At 57.5% G+C, this 24,253-nt stretch overlaps 1 protein-coding gene across 2 annotated transcripts in view; it reads right to left on the bottom strand.

Annotated features, from left to right (window-relative positions):
* Nucleotides 1-24,253, bottom strand: part of TMEM132C (transmembrane protein 132C) — a 96,678-nt gene that overhangs the window by 18,648 nt on the left and 53,777 nt on the right. For both annotated transcript variants that reach the window (XM_080649980.1, XM_080649981.1), the window contains exons 3-4: nt 16,815-16,961; nt 1,878-2,073 (exon numbers count right to left, since the gene is read on the bottom strand). In XM_080649980.1, the coding sequence (XP_080506106.1) occupies nt 1,878-2,073; nt 16,815-16,961 (343 nt within the window). The remainder of the gene's footprint in view (nt 1-1,877; nt 2,074-16,814; nt 16,962-24,253) is intronic.

Below are 24,253 nucleotides of genomic sequence, written 5' to 3'. Positions count from 1 at the left end.
ATTGGGGTCGATCAGGGCCATCCTGACCAGTCCCAATTGGGGCCGATGGGGGCCGGCCCGCCGGGGAGGGGCCGTGGAGGACTCTAGGGCGTGTCCGGCCCATCTCGCCCAGTCCTGATCAGCCAGACCCCAGCAGCAAGCTAACCTACCGGTCTGAGGGTCTGCCCCCTGGTGGTCAGTGCATGTCATAGCGACTGGTCAAGTGGTTGACCAAGCGGTAGACCAGTCAGACACTTGGCATATTATGCGTTTATTATATAGAGTTATTTTTGGATGGATTTCAGAGAGGGAGAGAGAAAGAGAGAGAGAGAGAGAGAGAGAGAGAGAAACATCCATGATGAGAGAGAATCATGGATCGGCTGCCTCCAGCACACCCCCCGCTGGGGGGTGGGGGTGGGTCCAGCTTGCAACCCACCGGCTCTTCCGGGTTTTGCTGCCACCCCCAGCGGCCACAGCTTCCCTGCAGGAGCTTCTGATGATTGGGGCCCTGTGTCGGGGTCCTCGGGGTCCACGGGGTCCCGGGAGCAAGGTGGCCTCTGCCATAGCTCGTGTGGAAGGCCAAGAGTCGCTTCCCAATACAATAGGTGAACGTGCTGATCCTGGCCTTTCTAAGCTCCGTGACAGACCCCGGTCGTCGGGGGCGGGGGCCAGGGAGAGAAATCTCCTTTCCCCTCGCCGGGCCCATCCGGGTGGAAAGCGAGGACCCGGAGGAGTTCTCCTGCGAGACGGCGCCCCCTGCAGGTGCCTGAACACGACCCCCCGCACAGTTCCTTTTCCCTTTGAATCTCCAGCGCGGAGGGGGGTGGGGGATGGGGGGGCCTGGCCCCACGGGGGTTCCCTGCGCTTTCCAAGACGCGGTTTTCTTCCCATTACAGGGCGCAGCGCGGCGTGGCAGGAAATGGGCTCCGTAGAACCTCTTGGTGGACACAAGCCTGCGTCGGAGACACACGGAGCAGCTCCGAAGTGGCTGCAGGTCTGATTCCCGCGCGAGATCGGGGAGAGAGAGAGGCCTGCTCCGAGGACACGCCACTCCTGGACTGTGCGGGGAGCCGCCCGCCGCCCCGCAGCCGTCAGCCGTCAGCGGGGGGAGGGGGAGGGGGCTGCAGTGGTCACAACCGCCCGACCCTGGGCCGCAAGGGGAATGGCGTGGCTTCTGTCCTTGCTCCCTAATAGCGGGAGGGAAGGAAGAGGGACCCCGCGACCCTCAAGCGGCTCATGAGCGTCCCTCTCGGCTCGGGCCCAGGCGGACCCCACATCGTGCTGGGAGGGGGACGGCTTCTTCTCATCCACATGCTGTCCGTCCCCCCTCCAGGCAGGCTCCGTCCCCTTTAAGACGAGAACCGAGCCGGCGGGGCTCAGGGGTGGAGCGTCGACCTAGGAACCAGGAGGTCAGGGTTCGATCCCCGGTCAGGGCACAGGCCCGGGTGGCGGGCTCCATCCCCAGTGGGGGGCGTGCGGGAGGCAGCCGATCCACAGTTCTCTCTCCTCATGGATGTTTCTCTCTCTCTCCCTCTCCCTGCCTCTCTGGGGCCAATACAAATACAGTTTCAAGATAAACTCTGGTGAGAAACCCTGAGACGCAGAACTAGACGCCAGTTACACGCCTCTTCACGGCAGCGTCCCAGTACCTGGCCGCCGCTGGCTACCTGGTCTCTACCTGCTCGCTGTCCCGGGGGGCGGGGGGAGGGGGTCCCTGCAGGGCGAGCCCGGTCTGTTCACCGCGTAGCGCCGAGGAAGGCTGGACCAGGGAAGGGGCGCCCCTCCAGGTGGGGGCGATGACACGCGTGCCTGTGAGTCCCCGGAGCCACACTCGCGGCCGCCAGCCTCCGGGCCGACGGGGAGGCCACCGGACGCACCCACGCCCGCGCGCGTCTTACCGTGGCCAGAGGCACGATGCCCACCAGGTCCTGCTGGCTGATGAAGATCTGGGACACGGCGCTGCCCGCGGCGCCCGCGTGCGGGTACTCCAGCTGCCAGGCGATGGGCTGCGTGCCCGACAGGCTGCTGAAGCCGGCGATCTCGAAGCTCAGCCGCGCCACCTCGCTGAACGCGGCGCTGCTGCTGCTGCTGCTCCTGCAGGGGGACAAGGGGACGCGTGAGCTCTCCGCCCTCCTCCGGCTCCCCCCTTCCCCCCGCCTGGCCGCCCGGGGACGAGGCTCTGAGGAGAGAGGACACGCCTTCTAGAGCAGCACCTGCCGGACAAGATGCCACGGAACCACACGCGGGGCGGGCAGACGGGCCGAGGACGGAAGGCCCAGCGTATCACCCCTCTAGCGACCGAACTTTATCGCGTAAGAAAACGGAGGGGGTTGTTGGGGGTTGTGAAGAAGCCCAAAGGGCTGCACCCCCACCCCCAACACACACACACACACACACACACACACACACACACACACTATCGCCCGTGAGGGACTTCAGATCCAAAGTCACCGCCCGCTCCCCACAGCTTCGCGGACGCAGAAACCAGCGACTACCAGCCCTGGCCGGTGGCGGCTCCGTGGTTAGAGCGTCAGACTGGGGAGTGAAGGGTCCCCCCGGTTCGATTCCAGTCACGGGCGTGTACCTTGGTTGCAGGCACATCCCCAGTGGGAGTTGTGCAGGAGGCAGCTGATCGATGTTTCTCTCTCTGTCTTTCCCTCTCTCGTCCACTCTCTCTAAAAACCAATGGGGCCGAAACCGGTTTGGCTCAGTGGATAGAGCGTCGGCCTGCGGACTGAAGGGTCCCGGGTTCGATTCCGGTCAAGGGCATGTACCTTGGTTGCGGGCACATCCCCAGTGGGGGGTGTGCAGGAGGCAGCTGATCGATGTTTCTCTCTCATCGATGTTTCTAGCTCTCTATCCCTCTCCTTTCCTCTATGTAAAGTATCAATAAAATATATTTTAAAAAAATAAAAAATAAATAAAAACCAATGGGGAAAATCTCCCTTCTCTCTCCCTCTCCCAGCCCCCCAGCGCCTAAAGGTGTACAGAGAGCAGGTCAATGTGCAAAAGGAGGAAAGAGAGGGTTTTACTGCTCGTCACACGGAGGCGCGGACAGGGCCCAGGGCGAGAGCCGGGTCCCCACAGGACTCCCCGGAGTCTCCCCGCCTGTGAGGCAGGGCCTTTAACCGCGGCTGAAGGTGACGCCCACCGGGGGAGACAGGAAGAACAATCAGCCAGACCTGGGCCTCTCCCGGCCTCACGGAACCAGGACCTCCCGAGGCGGTACCAGACGCTCCTATTTAAAGATATACATACGCTTTTATGGATTTCAGAGAGAGGGAGGGAGAGGGAGAGAGAGAGAAACATCCACCAGGAGAGAGAGTCACGGACCCGCTGCCTCCTGCACGCCCCACACCGGGCCTGTGCCCTGACCGGGAACCAAACCGTGACCTCCTGGTTCAGAGGTCCACGCTCACCCACGGAGCCACGCCGACCGCGGGGCACACGTTGGTGTTTGTAAAGCTCAGGTGAGGTGGCCGTGCGCCCAGGTGAGGAGGGACTGCTGCCCACAGCCTGGTTCTCTGCGTGCCCCCCCCGCCCCGCCCCCCCCAACCGGCTCCCGGAGCTGGTAACGCCACGTCCCTCCTCCACGAAGGCTGTTCTCTCTCCAGTCCATCCCCCACGGGCCGCCCTGGCGGGACGCCACGCACAGACCCCGCACTTCCTCCCCCCTCAGTGGCTTCTAACCTGCTTTCCCCTCACATCCCCACGGCTCCCCGGCCGCCCCACCCGCCGCGCTGTCCACTGCCCATCCCCGCCTCCTCCTTCTCCAAAGCGGGGGTCCCTGGGCGCAGGGCCATCCTTTGCGCGCAGTCTGTCCGTTGCGCATCGCAGCGCTGACCGCTAGGAGGCACCGCGCAGCTGCCTGTCGAGTGGCTAACAGAGGAGGTCGCCCCCCGCCAGGCCTGCGTGTCTCCTCCCCCGGGTCAGGTGCGCATTCGTTTCCACGGGGGAGGCGGGAGGATGTGGGCGCAGCGGGGAGGGGCAGGGCACCCTCCGGCGTTATCAGCCCTGCCAGGCGGGTTGGACTCGCTCCAGGAGAGACACGGAGCACGGAGTCCACGGGAGACCGCCCAGGAGGGACACGCTCCCCGAACGTCACGGGGGGGACAGACGGCGCCTGGAGCGGCTCCCAGCCTGCTGTTGGCTGCGGTGCAGGCACCACCGGGGGCGTGGCCGGGAGGCCGGGCTGGCGACGCAAAGGGTCAGTGACAGCTCCCGTTTCCAACCGCATCCAGGACTGCAAAGACCCGAGGCAGGAGGGCAGCTTTACTTTTTATTATTTTAAAAAATAGATTTCTATTGGTTTCAGAGAGGAAGGGAGAGGGGGAGAGAGAGAGAGAAACATCCACGAGGAGAGAGAATCGTGGATCGGCTGCCTCCTGCACGCCCCCTACACTGGGGATGGAGCCTGCAACCCGGGCCTGCGCCCTGACCGGGACTTGAACCGAAGAACCGGGAATGGAGCCGAAGAACCAGAATCCCTCCGAGGCCTAAAGGATCCCTGAGTGTCTCACTACGGGAGAGAAATGAGGAGCAGAGACTTGGACTCGGGGTCTCCTGGTCCCTGGCCCTACACCCCACCTCCCCAATCCAATGTCCCTGCGCCCACAGGGGGACAGCAGCGGCCCTGCGCTCTCGCGGATGCCCAGATCTGGTGCCGCGGACAGGCCACTGGGGACGTGACCTGAACGTGGCTCCAGAGATGCCCTCAGGGCAGAGACAAGCGGGGGGAGGGGGGAAGCGGGGGACACACGGCCATCAGCACGGCGCGCTGCTGCGGGTCCGTCTCTCGGGTTTATGATCACGCGCCTTCCCGTCTGCTTTTCATCTCCTTCCCTCTGTCACTCCAGTGCCTGTTTAATATTGGCCACAATTTTCTTGCCACGAGAGCCATGATTGTTTCTCTTAAAAGAAAGAGAAAGGCGGAGGGGTGGGGCGTGGGGAGGAGGGGGGGGGGGTGGCGGGGAACAGGCAAGAAAGATGCAGCGGGAACATCTCGCACATCATTACGGGACATGCCAGTCAAGGCGGCCGTGGCTGGTTCTGTTTGCTTATGTAAGAGTGGAAAAACACCAGCGGGCCCCCAGCTCTCCCTGCAGCTGGCAGCGCCGTTCACCTCCACAGCGCCGAACCCCGCGCTTGCAAAGTAGGTCGGAGGCTGCTAAATGGATCCCGCTAAACAGGTCTTCGACACACACACCCCTCTCCACGTACATCAGCAATGCATGCCTGTAACTCTGTGCTGTAGATGACACGCCAGCATGCATGATGCATCTGTAACATCTGCTGCTCACGTGGACTTGATTACTGTCATGGTTTGCAATTTTTTGACGCTTAAAAAGATACTTTGTTACGCGCACACACACACAAGAGCAACATTCACACGCTACAGAGAAGGATACAAAGTTTCTCCCCCATCCGGCACCCTTCATCTCTCAGGTCCCCTCCCATCCCAGAGCTGTCCACTTACAAATACATGCCTTTATTTTATTTTGAATTGTGGTCAAACACATGATAGAAATGTGGCCGTTTCACACACTACGCCACAGATCCGCAGCGGCAACCACCCCCTCCCCCCCCCGCCGTCCACCCCCCCTCCCCCAACTCGCTCCATCTTGTCTCATCTAAACTCCGTCCCTGCAAAACAACACCGCCCCTCCCCCACGCCTGCCCCCCCGCCCTCCATCTACTTCCTGTCTCTGTGGGTTTGATGGCTCTGGGCACCTCACGGAGGTGGAATCCTGCAGTGTGTGTCCTATTGTGTCTGCCTCGTGCCACTGAGCATAATGTCCTCAAGGCTCAGCCATGAAATTGGATGGGGCAGCATCTCTTCCCATGTTAAAAAAAATATATTTTTTTATTGATTTCCGAGAGGAAGGGAGAGGGAGAGAGAGAGAGAGGGAGAGAGAAACATCCACGATGAGAGAGAATCATGGCTCGGCTGCCTCCTGGGGATCGAGCACGCAACCCGGGCACGTGCCCTGACCAGGAATCGAACCGGGGACCCTTCCGTCTGCAGGCCGACGCTCTGTCCACTGAGCCACACCGGCCAGGGTTCTTCCCATTTTTAACCTCGAGTGTGAGCAGGCCACACGCACTGCTGGGCTGGTGCCTGGCTGTTTTTTTCTGTTTTTCTTCACTTTGCAGTATTTCTTAGAGAACTTTCCCGATCAGTAGAAGCAGCTGGAGCTATGTTCCATGGCGATGCCGTTAATGATGCAGATCACCGGTACACCTGTTAATAACGCGGATTTTGTCATCAAAGAAAACACGGTCATTTCAAGACAAACATCAAAAGTGCTTTATTCAGAGGAATGTCCATCGCTGGCCACACATTTCCCCCATCTGTCAGGTCATTGGTGGGTACCGTCCCAATAGAACTTTTCTTGTTTGGAGGCAGACCATTCAGAGACCCTACTGTCCACTTCTGCGTCCGTGTGGAAGTGCCGCTCAGAAAGGTCGTGTGCCATGGATCGGAACAAGCGGTCATCTGAAGGAGCAAGGGCTGGTGAACACGGCAGGCGGGTTCATACTTCCCAGGCAAGATCTTTTCACGGGTCTTTAACGGGTTTTGAAGTGTGTGATGGTGTGTCATCATGAAGCAAAATTACTTTGCCGTGTCTTCTGGAACATTCTGGTCATTTCACGTTCAAAGCGTGGTTCACATGGACCTGGACGTTCTTTGTCTTTCACGTGGAAACCATCCCTTTTAAAGCGTTTACACCAGCGGTCACAAGTGTCTTGAGATGGAGCATGTTCACCCTAAGCTTCCCGAAGTATACGATCCCTTTCAGCAGCGCTTCTCTTCAAAACAAAGTAATGAATTAAAACTTCCTGCAAATGCTCTATTTTTGGCACGAAAATGGACCATTTTAAGCGTAAAAACCTCTATGATGTTAACACCTTCAGAACATTTGACATAGGAGGTTTTGAAGCTTGTTGTCAATACAACAAAACAGCCTGCATATCAAAGCGCATCCATGTCAACATGCGTGTAACTCCATCGATTGAAAAAAATCCACATTATTAACCGGTTGATGGTTAATCCGCACCGTTAACGGGTCCACCTGGTATAATATTCCACTCAGGGGAGGCACCCGGATTCACTCGCCCAGCTGACTCCCGTCGGTCACAGGCGCCGCCGTGGTAAACGTCAGTGCGTAGGCGCAGACTTCGGGCTACATTCTCTCAAGCGGACCCGCGTGGCCATAGGTTTGGGGCGTCTGGAAGTTCCTGTCATTGCCCTGGGTGGTGTTCTCAGGGGCTAGGGGGCATTGGCCCGGGCCCTAGAGGGCACGTATCTGGGTTGCAGGTTCGATCCCCGGCCCCCAGCCGGGTTCATGCACAGAAAGGGAACCCCCATTCAGAGCAATGCTTTCAGGACATGATTTGTGTTTAAAAATTGCCGTCTTGATTATTTTTAAAAAATGAAAAGAAACATAAAATTTCCCTCCACGCCAGGGGTCCTCAAACTTTTTAAACAGGGGGCCAGTTCACTGTCCCTCAGACCGTGGGAGGGCCGGACTATAGTTTAAAAAAAAACGATGAACAAATTCCTATGCGCACTGCGGGCCCGGGACGCGTCGGCTGCTAAGCAGGACAGGCAGCGGCCCCCGGCGGGCCGGATCCATGTCCTCGGCGGGCCGCCTGTGGCCCGCGGGCCGTAGTTTGAGGACCCCTGCTCCACACAATAGGAGGAAGGAATCGATTTGGGAAATACTTTGCACCTGAATAATCCATAATCAGAGACCAAGTTGGCCTGGAAGGCAGAAATGCTCTGGAGGGGAGAGAAATGATTACGGGGTGGGGGGTGGGGGGTGGGGTGGGGGTGCGGGGGGGGGCAACGCAGACAGAGCGGGGTCTGGAGTGGCCCCCGAGGAGCCCTGAGGGGTGGGGGGAGGGCTGGCCGAGGAAGAAGCTAAGGATTCACGTTGACAGGGACCTTTTGGTGCGGCCTTGAACGCCGGGCCAGACGGCGCCACCAGCTTGCCGGGCCTTTCCAGGGGTGAGTGCGGTGTGTGGGGAGCCCTCCCGATGATTGTCAGCGGCTCTCCGGGTGGGAGCAGGAGGCAGGCAGATGTCTAGCTCTGAGGCATGACCTACATTCTCATTTCCAACGCATCCTTCTGTTCCTACAAAAGACTCGGATTCAGACCCGAGCTCTCGGGGCATCGGAGGGAGGGGGCCTTTTAGGATCACACGGCTAGCGCCGTGGGGGCGGGAGCGTGCCCCGGGCCAGCGCTGTGATGGCGTTTATTTTCACGTTTGCCTCTTACCCGTGGCTACGGACCCTGGGTGTTTCTGTTTGTTTGTTTTGTTATGTAGTTTTTCATTTCTTCTTATTTTTAAAGTTGATGTCAGAGAGAGGGAGAGAGAGAGAGAGAGAGAAACATCCGTGATGAGAGAGAATCCCGGACCGGCTGCCTCCTGCACGGCCCTCCCCACTGGGGATCGAGCCCGCAACCCCGGCTGCCGGAAGCCGATCATTGTTTCCCCAGTAGAGAGGTGTAATGGGGAATCCGTTAATTGCTCTGAAAGGTCAGGGCCAATCACTCCTTGTCTGGTTGAGACATTGGTAGTGGAAGCAGCCTCCACCTGTTAGTCTTAGGATTGGCTAATTATTGGAATTTCCTGCCTGAGGGATAGGGGTGTATCCCATCCTATCTAATGAAGAGGGGATAGGCTAATTGACCATCACTCTGTCACAGAGATGGCTGCACCCACAGCTGAGGCCAAGTTCCCATAAGGAGCCTTAACGAGCAATCAGCAGGGACCTGAGGCTACGCCCTCCCCCGCCCCCGTGGGGCTTGACAGGGGACCTCAGGCTGCATCCCCCACCCCGGCACCAGGCTGGGGGACCTGAGGCTGCGCCCCCCTGCTGGTGGGGCTTGATGGGGGACCTCAGGCCATGCCCCCCACCCAGCAGGGCTTGACAAGAGTGGGACTGGCTGGGTCTGGATCTAGCCCAATTGGGGAGGGGGGGCAACAGGGTCTGGGTCTCACGTGATTTTGAGGCACATGTGGGTGGGTGGGGACTTGACTCTGGGTCCCGTGGTGCGCCCCAGACTCTGACAGGAGGAAGGTTTTCATATACATTTTACTAATTTTCTTTCATCTCTGACACTTCTATTATAGAGAAAGGGCAAATAGCAATATTAAATTATTTTCTCTAATTAATACTCTTTTATTTTATTTTATTTTATTTTTGTTTTTTAAAACATACTTTATTGATTTTTTACAGAGAGGAAGGGAGAGGAATAGAGAGTTAGAAACATCTATGAGAGAAAAACATCGATCAGTTGCCTCCTGCACACCCCCTACTGGGGATGTGCCCGCAACCAAGGTACATGCCCTTTACTGGAATCGAACCCGGGACCCTTCAGTCCGCAGGCCGACGCTCTATCCACTGAGCCACACCAGCCAGGGCTAATTAATACCCTTTTAATGTGCATGAATTTCGTGCACCGGGCCACTAGTAATCTTAATAAAAGGGATGGCAAAGCCAGGGCGAGTAGTAGTCTTCTCTTTGGCTTCCGCCTGGCCCCCCCGCCCCCCCATTTCCCAAATTCATGCTCTTCGAGTCTCTTTGCATGTGTGTGCAGCCTTCTCCAGAACCCGAACCCTGAACCGGAACCCTGCACCACGCGGGACGTGAAAGGGGCTTCCACACCGGGCAGTGACCTCTTGGTTCAGAGGTCAATGCTCAACCGCTGAGCCACACGGGCGGGGCTCTGGGCGTTTATGTTTAGGAATGATACAAAGTTTCCTCTTGAAATAAGTTGTTTTACGTAGAAGAAAAAAAAAAAAAAAGATGAGTCGCCATCCGCAGCGGATACCGGCTAAGCCAGGGGTGGGCAAACTTTTTGACTCGAGGGCCACCGTGGGTTCTTAAACTGGACCGGAGGGCCGGAACAAAAGCATGGATGGCGTGTTTGTGTGAACTAATATAAATTCAAAGTAAAGGAGCGGAGGGGAGAGCAAGAGAACCCTCCGCTCTTTCGGCTCCGCGGGCCGGATAGAACAGCCGAACGGGCCGGATCTGGCCCTCGGGCCGTAGTTTGCCCACGGCTGGGCTAAGCTATGTAACATGTCGCTGTGTGGCCTCCGGATGGGGCCTCGGGACTCTGAACGGGTCATCAGCCACGTCCGGAGGGCAGGGCCCACGCGGAGAGCTGAGGGATGGGCAGGTGCCCCCCGGCAGGGGTTACCCGTTCTGGGCCGGTTCATCGGCCCGACGGTGTCCCAGGCTCAGGGCCCAGAACACAGGTGAGACGCACGGAGCTATCGCTGCCACCTTGTGAGCACGAGGCAGGGGACCGACCAGGGGCCAAAGATTGCAGCGCAAGAAGAGAGAAGGCACCTGGGTCCCCGATGGCCCCGTGGAGCCACGCACCAGCCCCATCCGAGTTCTAGACTCTGATCTTCATGTGGGTCAAAGGGGGGGAAAATAAAACACCAAAGTATTTCTTCGGCCACGGACGTCCAGAGCCCGGGAGGGGGGTGCCACAGCTCGGGGGGGGGGGGGGGCGCTGTCTCCCAGACTCTCCGTCCACGTGGAGCCGGGGGGCCACAGCCTCGGGTGTCAGGGGCGGTGCAGCCGGAATCTCCATCTTGCCACTTGTATCCCATCGGTGAGCAGAGTGAGGAAGGAAGGGAGGGGATTAAGGCCACAGGTCCAAGCGGACGAGGGAATAAAGGCCAGGTCCTCGGCATACACGTAGGGGAATGTGTTGTCGCCTCGGAAAGGGGGCAAGCTCGCCACGCGCCACAGGGCGGATGGCGCTGCCAGACGCGACCCTACGTGAACGGAGCCAGGCGGAGGCGGGCGGACAAACGTATCACTTACATGTAACGTCTTTTTCTTTTCTTTTTTTTTTTTATATTTTATTGATTTTTTACAGAGAGGAAGAGAGAGGGATAGAGAGTTAGAAACATCGATGAGAGAGAAACATCGATCAGCTGCCTCCTGCACACCTCCCACTGGGGATGTGCCCGCCACCCAGGTCCATGCCCTTGACCGGAATCGAACCTGGGACCTTTCAGTCCGCAGGCCGACGCTCTGTCCACTGAGCCAAACCAGTCAGGGCGTAACGTCTTTTTCTTAAAAATCCTCACCTGAGGGTATTTTTTTCCCCGTTGATTTTTAGCGAGAACGGAAAGGGGAGAGAGAGAGAGGTGGGGAGAGGGAGAGAAACACCGATGTGAGAAGATGCACCGATTGCCTTCCGCACGCACCCAACGGGGGGGCCAGGGATTAACCGACCACCCAGGCACGTGCCCTCGACTGGATTCAAACCTAAGACCTTCGTTCGATGCTCAGGCCGGCGCTCTCACCGCTGAGCAATGTAAATGAATGGTGACCCAGGATGCCATTCTTGTCCGGAGACATGCAAACCAACGCTGTCCAGTGCGGGGGGGGAGGGGGGGTGGCGGGGGCGGGGACACTTGGCTTCTCTCCGTGTGAATTCATTCCATGGCCCAGAAATGTCTCCGCGTGCCCAACGCTCCTCGGGACGGTTCTGACGTTTTTCCAGGGTCTCTCATTAATCACGGGCGAGCTAACGTTTTTGACACATGTTCATTTCCTGTTTTGTAAGACACTCATGATTTTACTGTGGTTTTTTTCCCCCAATTTTTGTGTGTGTGTGTGTGTGGGGGATTATTCTATAACAAGGTGAAAGCTGGTCAACGTTCTTACTCCATAAATAGTAATAATAATAATACCGTAGCCTAGGGCTATCCATGCTGCAAAAAAAAGGGGAGCCGAAACCGGTGTGGCTCAGTGGATAGAGCATTGGCCTGCGGACTGAAAGGTCCCAGGTTCGATTCTGGTCAAGGGCATGTACCTTGGTTGCGGGCACATCCCCAGTAGGGGGTGTGCAGGAGGCAGCTGATCAATGTTTCTAACTCTATATCCCTCTCCCTTCCTCTCTGTAAAAAAATCAATAAAATATATTTTTAAAAAAATAAAAAAAAGGGGAAAAATAAGGAAGTGGGTGTGCTAAAGGGAGAGAGAAACTTCTGTCGCTCTCTGTCCTCTGTCGCACGTTACACGAAAGTTACAGTTTGTCCGACCAACACAGACAGGCTTGGCCAGCGTTCCTGGACGGCACCGGCCACACGCCTTCCCCACCTTTGGGCTCCCCGGCACACAGGTAAGGTGGGCGGAGCTACGGCTGCCATCCTGTGAGCACAAGGAAGGAGCAAGAAGGGAGAAGGAGCCCGGGTCCCCGAGGGCCGCGTGGAGCCACGCACCGGCCCCGCCCCAGTTCTAGCCTCTGCGCGTCACGCCGGGTCAAAGGTGAAAAAACCCCAGAGCATCGGGGTCGGCCCCTGTCCTCCGCCTTCTGTCCGTCACTGGCAAGAGCATCCGCGAAGGCGGAAACAACGAGGAGAAAACCCATCCACCGGACTGTTCTTCCCGACACGCATGTCAAAGCAAGATCCGCGGGGGCCCGCGCACGCACACGTGTGTGGTTGATGCTTGGACGGTGGAAAGCGCTTCCCGCCTGGCTGTGTGCCAGCGAAACAGCAGATGCGTCTTGCCCAGGCGTCCTCAAACTATGGCCCGCGGGCCACAGGCGGCCCGCCGAGGACATGGATCCGGCCCGCCGGGGGCCGCTGCCTGTCCTGCTTAGCAGCCGACGACGCGTCCCGGGCCCGCAGTGCGCATAGGAATTTGTTCATAGCTTTTTTTTAAACTATAGTCCGGCCCTCCAACGGTCTGAGGCACAGGGAACTGGCCCCCTGTGTAAAAAGTTTGAGGACCCCTGATGCTTGTGTCTTTCCTCGGCGAGACCGTCGTGGGGGGAGTGTGTGTGAGTGTGTGTGAGTGTGCGTCTGTCTGTCCTTGAAGTTTCTTTTCTCTTAATCCTCCCCCGAGGATAATTTCCCACGAATTTTTAGAGAGAGTGGAAGGGAGAGGGGGAGACAGAAACATCGATGTGAGAGAGAGACCCATCGATGGGTTGCCTCCTGCACGCGCCCCGACCAGGGCCTGGGCCCCGGGGAGGAGCCTGCAACCGAGGTACGCGCCCTTGACCGGAATCGAACCCGGGACCCTTGGGCCCGCAGGCCGAGGCTCTACCCACTGAGCCACACCGGCTGGGGCTGTCCTTCCCCACGCCCCCTTGGCGCTCAGCGGCTATGTGAGTAGGACGTAACCCCGGCTGGATTTGCTCCGGTGTAGGTGCTGCTGCTGCTGCTCCATATTTTTTTTTTTTTTTTTTTTTTGCCAACGTGGCCAGCGCTGCTTCTCCGTCTCCGCTTTCCCTCCGGACGGCGACGGCAGAATAACAGGCGCGTGGGGATGGGTCGAACGAGGAACGAACGTGACTCAGAGAGGAGGAGGCCGGGGCCCGGGGCGGCTATGACTCCCTGCACCTGCCCGGCTCTTCACTTTGGGCTCACTCCTTCTCCCTTTGTCTTTCACGATGTTGGCAGGAGACGCCGGGCAATCGAGGTGCTATTTCAGGCAGCTGTGTGAGCCGCGCTCGCGGCCCCGGAGACAATGAGAGATTAACCCGGGCCCAGCCCGACCGCGTTTCCCCGGGAAAGAGAGACGCAGCCCCATGAATCTTATCGTCCCCACCAGCTGTGCGCCACGGCCCTGCTTCCCCCTTACCTGTCGGCTCGCTACCTCTCCGCGCGCCGGCGCTGTCACCGCGGTGGTGCCTGCCGGTGTCGCTGGGCTGCCAGGGAGCCACCGGCAGAACGGAAACCCTGCTCTCGCCCGGGTTCCCTCCCGCCCGCCCGCCCTTCCTGCGCACCTCACGCCTGGCGTAAGGAGCCCTCTGCTCTCTTGCTACGTATTCTTTTCTTGTTGATATATTTTCATGGATTTCAGAGAGGAAGGGAGAGGGAGAGAGAGAGAAAGGAACACCAAGGACGAGAGAGAGTCACGGATCGGCACGCCCCGCCCTGGGGATCCTGCAGCCGGAGAATGTGCCCTGATCGGGAATCGAACCAGGACCTCCGGGTTCATAGGTGGACGCTCAACCACTGAGCCACGCCGGCCCCGGGACCTTGGCTGATGCCTGTATGTGCCCTGACGGGGGATTCGAACCCACGAGCTTGGGGCATCCGGACGATGCTGTAAGGTATGGAGCTACCTGGCCAGAGCTGGCTGTGCATTGTTAGAAATGTGTATATCCCCTCTGTGCCAGTAGGGGGAGCACTTTCTGGTCCCCCACTCCCCTCTCCCTTCCTCTCTGAAATCAATAAAACGGTATTTTTAAAAAAGGAAAATAAAGAGCTTCACGCACTGACACGGAAAAAGTACACGTTATATTATTCAGTGAGAAAGAGAGTGATGTTGTTTAATGCTGATGTGAGGGAGGAAATGTGTGGTGTGTGTGTGTGTATGTGTGTGCGCGTGCGTATGCGTGTGTGTGCGTGCGTGTGCGCGCGTGCATGTGTGTGTGTGCTGCGCATGCATGAAACAAGGATCGACAGGAAGGTCTATGTAGACGTTTGAACCCCGATGGCCCCGGGGTGGGAGCTGGGTGAGGGGGGCTGGGGCAGAGTCTGCTTGTCATTGTCTCGAGGTTTTGAGATGGGAACCCTGTGAATGGATCACCCATCCCAGTGGTCGGCAAACTCATCAGTCACAGAGCCAAATACTGACAGGACAACGATGGAAATTTCTTTGGAGAGCCACATTTTTTAAACGTAAACTTCTTCTAACGCCACTTCTTCAAAATAGACTCGGCCAGGCCGTGGTATTGTGTGGAAGAGCCACACTCCAGGGGCCAAAGAGCCGCATGTGGCTCGCGAGCCGCGGTTTGCCGACCACTGACCTATCCTCTCCCTCTCCCCCCCTCCCCCAATACACAAAATAAATTGCGAGTCAAGGAAAGAAATGCAGAGGGAATGTGTGCCTTCAGGACGTGACAAGTGACGGCCCCTGTGAGACCTCCGGGCGACGTGGACAGAGCGAGAGCGAGGAACGGCCACGCCCAGCCCCACTGCCCCGGCTGCTCCTCTGCCTCCATCTCCTTCATTCCTTTCAAGTACGAAGCCCTGAGCTCGGGCACCACAAGCCAGGAGCCAGCAGCCATGGAGACCCCAATAAGGGTGTGGCCCTGAGGGTGTGGCCCTGAGGGTCGGAGGGGCAGGAGGAGTCGAGTATCCAGGGGAATGTTGGGACCAAGTCCCACTCAGCAGGACACCGTGGCTCCGTGAATGACATGCCTGAGCCTCGGTGACGCACAGTGGGACCTCACTAACTCCTGAGCCTCAGTGACACACAGTAGGACCTCAATAACTCCTGAGCCTCAGTGACACACAGTAGGACCTCACTAACTCCTGAGCCTCAGTGACGCACAGTAGGACCTCAATAACTCCTGAGCCTCGGCAATGCACAGTAGGACCTCGCTAACTCCTGAGCCTCAGTGACACACAGTAGGACCTCGCTAACTCCTGAGCCTCGGCGATGCACAGTAGGACCTCGCTAACTCCTGAGCCTCAGTGACACACAGTAGGACCTCGCTAACTCCTGAGCCTCGGCGATGCACAGTAGGACCTCGCTAACTCCTGAGCCTCAGTGACACACAGTAGGACCTCGCTAACTCCTGAGCCTCAGTGACGCACAGTAGGACCTCGCTAACTCCTGAGCCTCGGTGATGCACAGTAGGACCTCACTGACTCACATGAGCCTCGGTGATGCACAGTAGGACCTCAATAACTCCTGAGCCTCGGTGACACACAGTAGGACCTCACTAACTCCTGAGCCTCGGTGACGCACAGTAGGACCTCACTAACTCCTGAGCCTGGGTGACGCACAGTAGGACCTCGCTAACTCCTGAGCCTCGGCGATGCACAGTAGGACCTCGCTAACTCCTGAGCCTGGGTGATGCACAGTAGGACCTCGCTAACTCCTGAGCCTCAGTGATGCACAGTAGGACCTCACTAACTCCTGAGCCTCAGTGATGCACAGTAGGACCTCACTAACTCCTGAGCCTCAGTGACGCACAGTAGGACCTCGCTAACTCACATGAGCCTCGGTGACGCACAGTAGGACCTCGCTAACTCCTGAGCCTCGGCGATGCACAGTAGGACCTCGCTAACTCCTGAGCCTGGGTGATGCACAGTAGGACCTCGCTAACTCCTGAGCCTGGGTGATGCACAGTAGGACCTCGCTAACTCCTGAGCCTCAGTGATGCACAGTAGGACCTCACTAACTCCTGAGCCTCAGTGATGCACAGTAGGACCTCGCTAACTCACATGAGCCTCGGTGACGCACAGTAGGACCTCGCTAACTCCTGAGCCTCGGTGATGCACAGTAGGACCTCAATAACTCCTGAGCCTCAGTGACGCACAGTAGGACCTCGCTAACTCACATGAGCCTCGGTGACGCACAGTAGGACCTCGCTAACTCCTGAGCCTGGGCGATGCACAGTAGGACCTCGCTAACTCCTGAGCCTGGGCGATGCACAGTAGGACCTCGCTAACTCCTGAGCCTCAGTGATGCACAGTAGGACCTCGCTAACTCACATGAGCCTCAGTGACGCACAGTAGGACCTCACTGACTCCTGAGCCTGGGCGATGCACAGTAGGACCTCGTTAACTCCTGAACCTCAGTGACACACAGTAGGACCTCACTAACTCCTGAGCCTCGGTGACACACAGTAGGACCTCACTAATGCATCTCTGCTCCAAAGCCCGCACAGCACCGAGGCAGCATCGCGCCCTGCCCTCCGGGTACCATCATGCCAGCGGGCCCAGCCTCTGACGTGAGGGTGGGGGTGGGGGGCCCAGTAGCTCATGAACCTGAGGTCAGTCACGCCCTTCGGGTGGCGAGGCGGCGCTTACCTTTGGTGCTTACGTACCTGTTGCGGGCGCCGGGCCCCAGGCGCTGGCAGACCACGGTGCTGGTGCTGTGCTTGCCGCCGGCCCCCAGCTCCTGCCGCACCGCCCACTGGCCGGGCTCGCTGGGGTGTGCGCTCAGGACGTTCACCCCCTTCTTCACCTTGGCTCTGGGGGGACAGCCAGAGGGAGCCCCAGGTTAGTGCCTGCCTTTCCCAGGGTGCCCGCCACACTGCCACCATCTCTTTTCCGTTTCTTTACTTAAAAAAAATATATCCTATCTAATAAAGAGGGAATATGCTCATTGACCATCACTCCGTCACAAAGATGGCTGCACCCACAGCTGAAGCCAAGTTCCCTTAAGGAGCCTTAACGAGCAATCAGCAGGGACCTGAGGCTACGCCCTGCTCTGCCCCTGTGCGGCTTGACAGGGGACCTCAGTCCACGCCCCCCGCCCTGGCATCAGGCTGGGGGACCTCAGGCCACACCTCCTGCCTTGGGACCAGGCCAGGGGACCTGAGGCCACGCCCCCTGCCTGGCGGGGCTTGATGGGAGACCTCAAGGTGCACTTCCCGTCCTGGTGCTGGGATAGGGGACCTCAGGCTGCACCCTCCGCCCCAGCACTGGGCCAGGAGACCTGAGGCTGCACCCCCCTGCCTGGCGGGGCTTGACAGGGGACCTCAAGGCATGCCCCCCACCCCATCTGGGGGACCTCAGGCCATGCCCTCCATCCTGGCACCAGGCCAGGGGACCTGAGGCTGCACCCCCCTTCCCGGCAGGGCTTGACAAGTGTGGGACTGGCCGGGTCTGGATCTAGCCCAACGTGGGGAGGGGCGGCCGGGTCTGGGTCTCATGCAATTTTGAGGCGCATGTGGGTGGGCGGGGACTTGACTCTGGGTCCCCCTTTTAATGTGCACGAATTTCGTGCACCGGGCCACTAGTATATATATATTTATTGATGTCAGAGAGGAAGGGAGAGGGAGAGAGAGAAACATCCATGATGAGGGAGAATCAGGGATCGGCTGCCTCCTGCACGCCCCCCACTGGGGACCGAGCCCGTAACCCGGGCCTGTGCCCTTGACCGGGAATGGAACCCTGACCTCCTCGTTCATAGTTCGACGCTCAACCACTGACCCATGCTGGCCGGGCTAAAATAAATTTTTTTTTTTTTTATAAAAGGTATTGCTGCTTATTGTTGCATAATTAACACACGATGATGTATATTTTTAATTTCCCTGGTGTCTCAGCAATGGCTCAGTCCTGAGTCTTAGGTCCGGTTCTGTCCCCGCTGGGGACTCGTGCCCTCTGCCCGACAGACGGCACCTCTGTGTCCCTCGGTGCCGAATGGGGGCGGGGCGGGGCGGGAGCCTGCAACCGAGGTGCGTGCCTTTGACCGGAATCGAACCCGGGACCCTTTGGTCCGCAGGCCAACGCTCTATCCACTGAGCCAGACCGGCCAGGGCCCTGGAGCCTTCCGTAAAAGACAATCTGGCCCTGGCCGGTGTGGCTCAGGGGTTAGAACGGTGGCCTGCCGACAGAGGGTCGCGGGTTCGATGTGGGGTCAAGGGCATGCCCCAAAGCAAGCACTTTGGGGCGAGTGAGGGAGGCAGCCAATTGCTGTCTCTCTCTCCCCGTCCCCCTCCCTTCCACTCCCTAAAAATCATTGGCAAAAACACCCTCCCTCCGCAGGTGAGGGAAAAAAGACAATCCGAGGGAATGAAGCTCCCGGCGGGCCCCGGAGACACCACGTCCCGTGGATGATCGTCGGAGCGGCGGGCCGCGGGACGGGCTGGTCTTATGGAACAGGCTGCAGCGACCTCCAGGCGGAGGAGCGGGTGTCATCCCTTCTCTCCCTGGATCCTAAAATCTCATTATCACCTCCCCGTGCAGTGTGGCCACATCTCCCGGCTCGGCGAGGGCCCGGTGCCGCCGGCAGTGATGGATGAGAAATGAGACCGAGGGGCCGGGCGGCGGGCTCCCTGCCTCGGCCGGGAATTACTTGGGTTGTGAGTATCGGAAGCTCAACACAGACCGACTTCAGGAAGGAAGGGCGGGAAGTGAGAAAGCAAACATTTTAAATTAATCCCGGGCCCAGGGAGCCACCAGGACCTGGTGATCCTCTCTCTCTCTCTCTCTCTCTCTCTCTCTCTCTCTCTCTCTCTCTCTCTCTCTCCCTCTCTCTCTCTCTCTCTGGCTCCCTGTACCTTTGTCTCCCTAAACTGTGAATTTATTGTGTTTTTTTTCTTTTTAAAAAAAATCCTCACCTAAGGATATTTTCCCATCGATTTTTAGAGAGTGGGAGAGAGAGGGAGAGACAGAGAGAAACATGGATGTGAGAGAAACACATCGATGGGTTGCCTCCTGCACGCGCCCCGGCCAGGGCCCGGGCTGGGATGGAGCCTGCAATCGAGGGACGTGCCCTTGACCGGAATCGAACCCGGGACCCTTCAGCCAGTAGGCCGACGCTCTATCCACTGAGCCACACCGGCCAGGGTTTTTTTTATTTTAAAAGACTATGCAGCCCGACCTAGGAACCAGGAGGTCAGCGTTCGATTCCCGGTCAAGGGCACAGGCTCGGGTTGCGGCTGGATCTCCAGTGAGGGGGCGTGCAGGAGGCAGCCGATCCGTGATTCTCTCCCATCATGGATGTTTCTCTCTCTCTCTCCCTTCCTCTCTGACATCAATAATAATATATTTAAAAAAAGAAAGGAAGGAAAGAAGGAAGGAAGGAAGGAAGGAAGGGAGGGAAAAAGGGAGAGAGGGAGGGAGGGAAGAAAGGAGGGAGGGAGGGCGCGGTCCCGGCCCAAAGCGCATGGTTCGGATTCTGCCTGGTGGTGGGTACGGGGAGCATTTGGAACCCCCGAACTCTTATTTATTTATTTATTTATTTATTTATTTATTTATTTATTTATGTGTTGTTGACCCTCACCAGAGGCATTTTTCCCAATGATTTATTTTTTTATTTTTTTATTATTTTATTTATTTATTTAAAAATATATTTTATTGATTTTTTTACAGAGAGGAAAGGAGAGGGATAGAGAGTCAGAAACATCGATGAGAGAGAAACATCGATCAGCTGCCTCCTGCACACCTCCCACTGGGGATGTGCCCGCAACCAAGGTACATGCCCTTGACTGGAATCGAACCCGGGACCCTTCAGTCCGCAGGCTGACGCTCTATCCACTGAGCCACACTGGTCAGGGCAATAAAAATATATTTAAAAAAATTTAAAACGAACACAAGATGCTACTCTCACGCTCCTGACTCTCAGATACAGGCAGCTCATTCCAATGCCGAGACCCAAACAGTAAAGTAAAATAATATAGAAAACAAATACAAATAAATTCCTGAGACCCGCCTGGGGCGGGGGGGGGGGGCGGCTGCATCGGTCCATGGGACGCAGCCCGCCGGGGACCAGGCGCGCGGAGAGCCGCGGAGGACGTCAGCATTTCCATTGATTTATTCGTTGGTGCCGATTTCACGGAGTCATCTGCTTTCTGAACACTTTCTACAAATGTCAGCGGGCAAAGCCGTCCACGTGGCATTCCTCTGGTACCAGATTTAAAACAGGACGTTTCTTGTCATCGCCTTTTAACCTTCCACCCAGCCGCGGACGCCTACTTCCCAGAAACAGCGTGTAACCCCGGGAGGAAATGCCCCGAGACCATGATGCCCAGTATCGCTGATATACGAGCTCCCGGCTTCCTGGGCAATGCAGCCTCGGGCGTCGGAAGACACCCAAGCCACACGGAGGGGACGGGAGACGGGAGACGGCGAGGTGAGCCGCGATGGAGACGCGGGTAAGGAGGAGAAGGAGGGGAACTGGAAGGTGCCCAGGACGAGAGGAATAAAACGGGAGCGTGGACCCCGTACTTTAAAAAATAGGCGTGTTGTTATTGCTTTCAGAGAGGAAAGGAGAAAGAGAGAGAGAAACATCCATGATGAGAGAGACTCATGGATCGGCTGCCTCCCGCACGCGCCACGCTGGGGATGGAGCCTGCAACCTGGGCCTGGGCCCTGACCGGGAATCGAACCTGTGACCTCTCCTGGTTCCTAGGTGGATGCTCAACCATATAGCCACGCCGGCCGGGCTGGGTCCCGTGCTCTTCCATAGAAACCCTACCCTCACACAAAGTCAACACATTTGGTGGGCAGGCCCAAGTCAGGAAGCCCAGGTGAGGTCTGCAATGCACCTCTGAAGACTCAGTTGACCACCCTGGCCAGTGGTGCTCAGTGGGTAGAGCATCGGCCCACACACCTAAGGGGTCGCAGGGTCGAGTCCCGGTCAAGGACAGGTACCTGGGTTGCGGGTTCGAGCCCCAGCGCTGGTGGGGGCAGAGTGGGAGGCACCCATGGATGTGTCTCTCTCACATCGATGTTTCTCTCTCTCTCTGTGTCTCCCTCTCCCGTCCACTCTCTCTAAACATCGATGGGAAAATTCCCGTTAGGGGAGGATTAACAAACACGCACACACAAAGACAGGCCCTTGGCCACACTGCGTGATGAAGGGCCCGTGAGGTCTGATCTTGGGTTCTGCTCACGGGAACAGGCCTGTGTGTGTGTGCATCCCCCACACAAAGGTTCTCACATCCACATACGAAACGTCCTGAATTCGCTGAATATTTTCCTTTACAACAATCTGCCTCTTTGGTTTTGTTTGTTTTTTAAATATATTTTATTGATTTTTTACAGAGAGGAAGGGAGAGGGATAGAGAGTTAGAAACATCGATGAGAGAGAAACATCGATCAGCTGCCTCCTGCACACCTCCCACCGGGGATGTGCCCGCCACCAAGGTACATGCCCTTGACCGGAATCGAACCCGGGACCCTTCAGTCCGCAGGCCGACGTTCTATCCACTGAGCCACACCGGTTTCGACCCTCTTTGGTTTTTTTTAACTTATACAATGACTAGCCCATGAAACGCGATGTTACTCTTATGAGTGGAAAACTTTAATCTCTCGATAAAAACGGAAGGTGACCATGAGAACGAAGTATGTAATTATTTAACCATTTATATCTAGCCATCGACCCACAAACTATCAGCAAAGCGCAGATCCCACTCCGGACGGCCCCTCAGACAACCCCCCTCCCCGCACCATGAAAATCGCTCACACTCCTGCTGTCTTCCTTCTCCCCTTCAAATCATTTCTGGATAGCAGACATGTCAAGGAATACTCAAGAAAGACGAATGTTACCGTACTTTCGAGCACACTATATTTCATCGCCTGCGAACGGCCTGACTACCCCGCAGGATGGAAGTACCGTTAGAACCTTCTTCCATCCGGGTTGCACTTAGTAGGTGGCTCGTACACATTATGAATGACTTGTGGCTCCACGCCTCAAACCCACCCTCCCCCACCCGCCAGGAATAAACTCGTTGGACGACCAAAGACTCTCGGGGGAATTCCTTTTCCCATAAATCAATACTGTTTGCACACACCCGGCGTGAGGAGCCTTCACCTTTCGGTGGGGATCGCTATACGTTTCGGATGCCGTATTTATTTTCTGCCAAGGAACCATCGGTCTGATGACAAATGTGTGGTGGCCCCGAACCGTGCGGGGAAGAAAAACGCCTGATGAATGGAGCCCCCCCCCCCCCCCCCCCCCGCCCAGCCCCTCCGTCCTGCAGAGGGAGGCGGGGCAGAGACACAAATTAAAACGGAGGAAGAGGGTCGATTTTCCAGGAATCAGAGGACGAGGGGGCGCGAGAGAACTGAAAGGCACGTGCATTCTCTTCATTCATCGTGTCCCGTCCTCCTCTGACGCTCCCGGATCGGAAACGGAATGGTGTCAAGATAAGACTTTTTAAAAGATTTTATTTTATTTTTTTAAAATATATTTTATTAATTTTTTACAGAGAGGAAGAGAGAGGAGAGGGATAGAGAGCTAGAAACATCGATGAGAGAGAAACATCGGTCAGCTGCCTCCTGCACACCCCCCACTGGGGATGTGCCCGCAACCAAGGGACATGCCCTTGACTGGAATTGAACCCGGGACCCTTCCGTCCGCAGGCCGACGCTCTATCCACTGAGCCATACCGGTTTTGGCAAGATTTTTTTTAATTTTAATTTTTTTTTTCCCAAAGGGGAGAGCCCCTCCGTCACCCAAAATGGACATTCTCGGCCAAAGCCACCAGCCAGGACCCCCCGTCTCCCACACGGATGGCTCAATGGCCCTTTCACGCGCCCACCCAAGGGCCGCACATGGGAGACTTCAGATCCATTTTTGTTGTCAATAAAAATCTTGTTCAACGGGGTCATGCATATTCATGCCTCCGGCGGGCGGTCCAGAGGAGAACAAGAGGAACCCAATCTCCCTAGGAGGGAGTGGGGGCGGGCGGGGTGGGGGGTGCTCGGCAGCGCAGAGGTTCGTAGGATGAAATGTTCTGCTTTGGGCACATACGTGTTAAAGGAGAGAAGAAGGAAGCAAACAGAAACGGGAAGTAATTGGGGCAGGAAGCCTGCCGGCGTGGTCATCGGCATTTCCTGATTTGGGTGATTTCCGTCCCCGCGTGGCCGTGGCCGAGGTGCCTGGCAACCGACTGACCCGTGTGCTGGGTCTCGCTGTGTTTTTCCGGAAATGGATTCGGTCCGGTTTCTTAAATATATATTTTCATTGATTTCAGGGAGGAAGGGAGAGGGCGAGAGAGAAACATCAGTGATGAGAGAGAATCACGGGTCCGCTGCCTCCTGCACGCCCCCCACGGGGGATTGAGCCCGCCACCTGGGCCTGTGCCCTTGACCGGGAATCGAACTGTGACCTCCTGGTTCCTAGGTCGACGCTCGGCCACGGAGCCACGCTGGCTGGATTCTTTTTCCTTTTCATGGGACGGACACCTCTGCTGACTGACTTCCTGTTGGGCCAGCGCCTTTCGTCCTTGGTGATCTGCGCTCCCGAGCTGGGGTCGCCCGCCGCGGCCGGCCTGGCGGTACTAACCCGACGGCAGCGACCTTGGAGAAGGGCTTATCCCTGGCTTTTCTCACTTAGACCCCGGAGCCAGCCGTCTTTTCTTGGCAACTTCCCCTCCCCCCTCCTCCCCCCTCCTCCCCCCTCCTCCCCCCTCCTCCCCCCTCCCCCCTCCCCACGGGCTTTGGACCCTGCAAACAGCGTCTGCCCAGGTACCAAAGAGCTCACAGCCGGAGACACATCACGCCACCCTCGCTCTCCGAGTCCCACGGTGGTTCAAGGTCAAGGGAGAGGGATGGATTGCGTCATGCCGACCTTGGATCCCGTGTCTGGCCTCTGGCCCCGCCCCCAACACGCAGGTAAGAGGGGCGTGAGGGCGGGAGCGCCACCTGGCTTCCACGTGAAGCAGGAGGGTCCCTCCAGGCCGGGCAAACCCCCTTCCTGAATATACTCCCCCGAGCACCCTCCCCCCCCCCCCCGCCCCCCTGCCCCGCCACTGGGCGGTCAGGTAACAAGCCATCCTTCTCTCTGTGAACATCTGCCGCAGCGCGTCCC

Source organism: Plecotus auritus (assembly GCF_963455305.1).
Source record: "Plecotus auritus genome assembly, chromosome: 13".
In the NCBI taxonomy this organism is placed as follows: domain Eukaryota; kingdom Metazoa; phylum Chordata; class Mammalia; order Chiroptera; family Vespertilionidae; genus Plecotus; species Plecotus auritus.
Note: the sequence above shows the minus strand (reverse complement) of the source record. Positions and strands in the feature narration are given on the sequence as shown.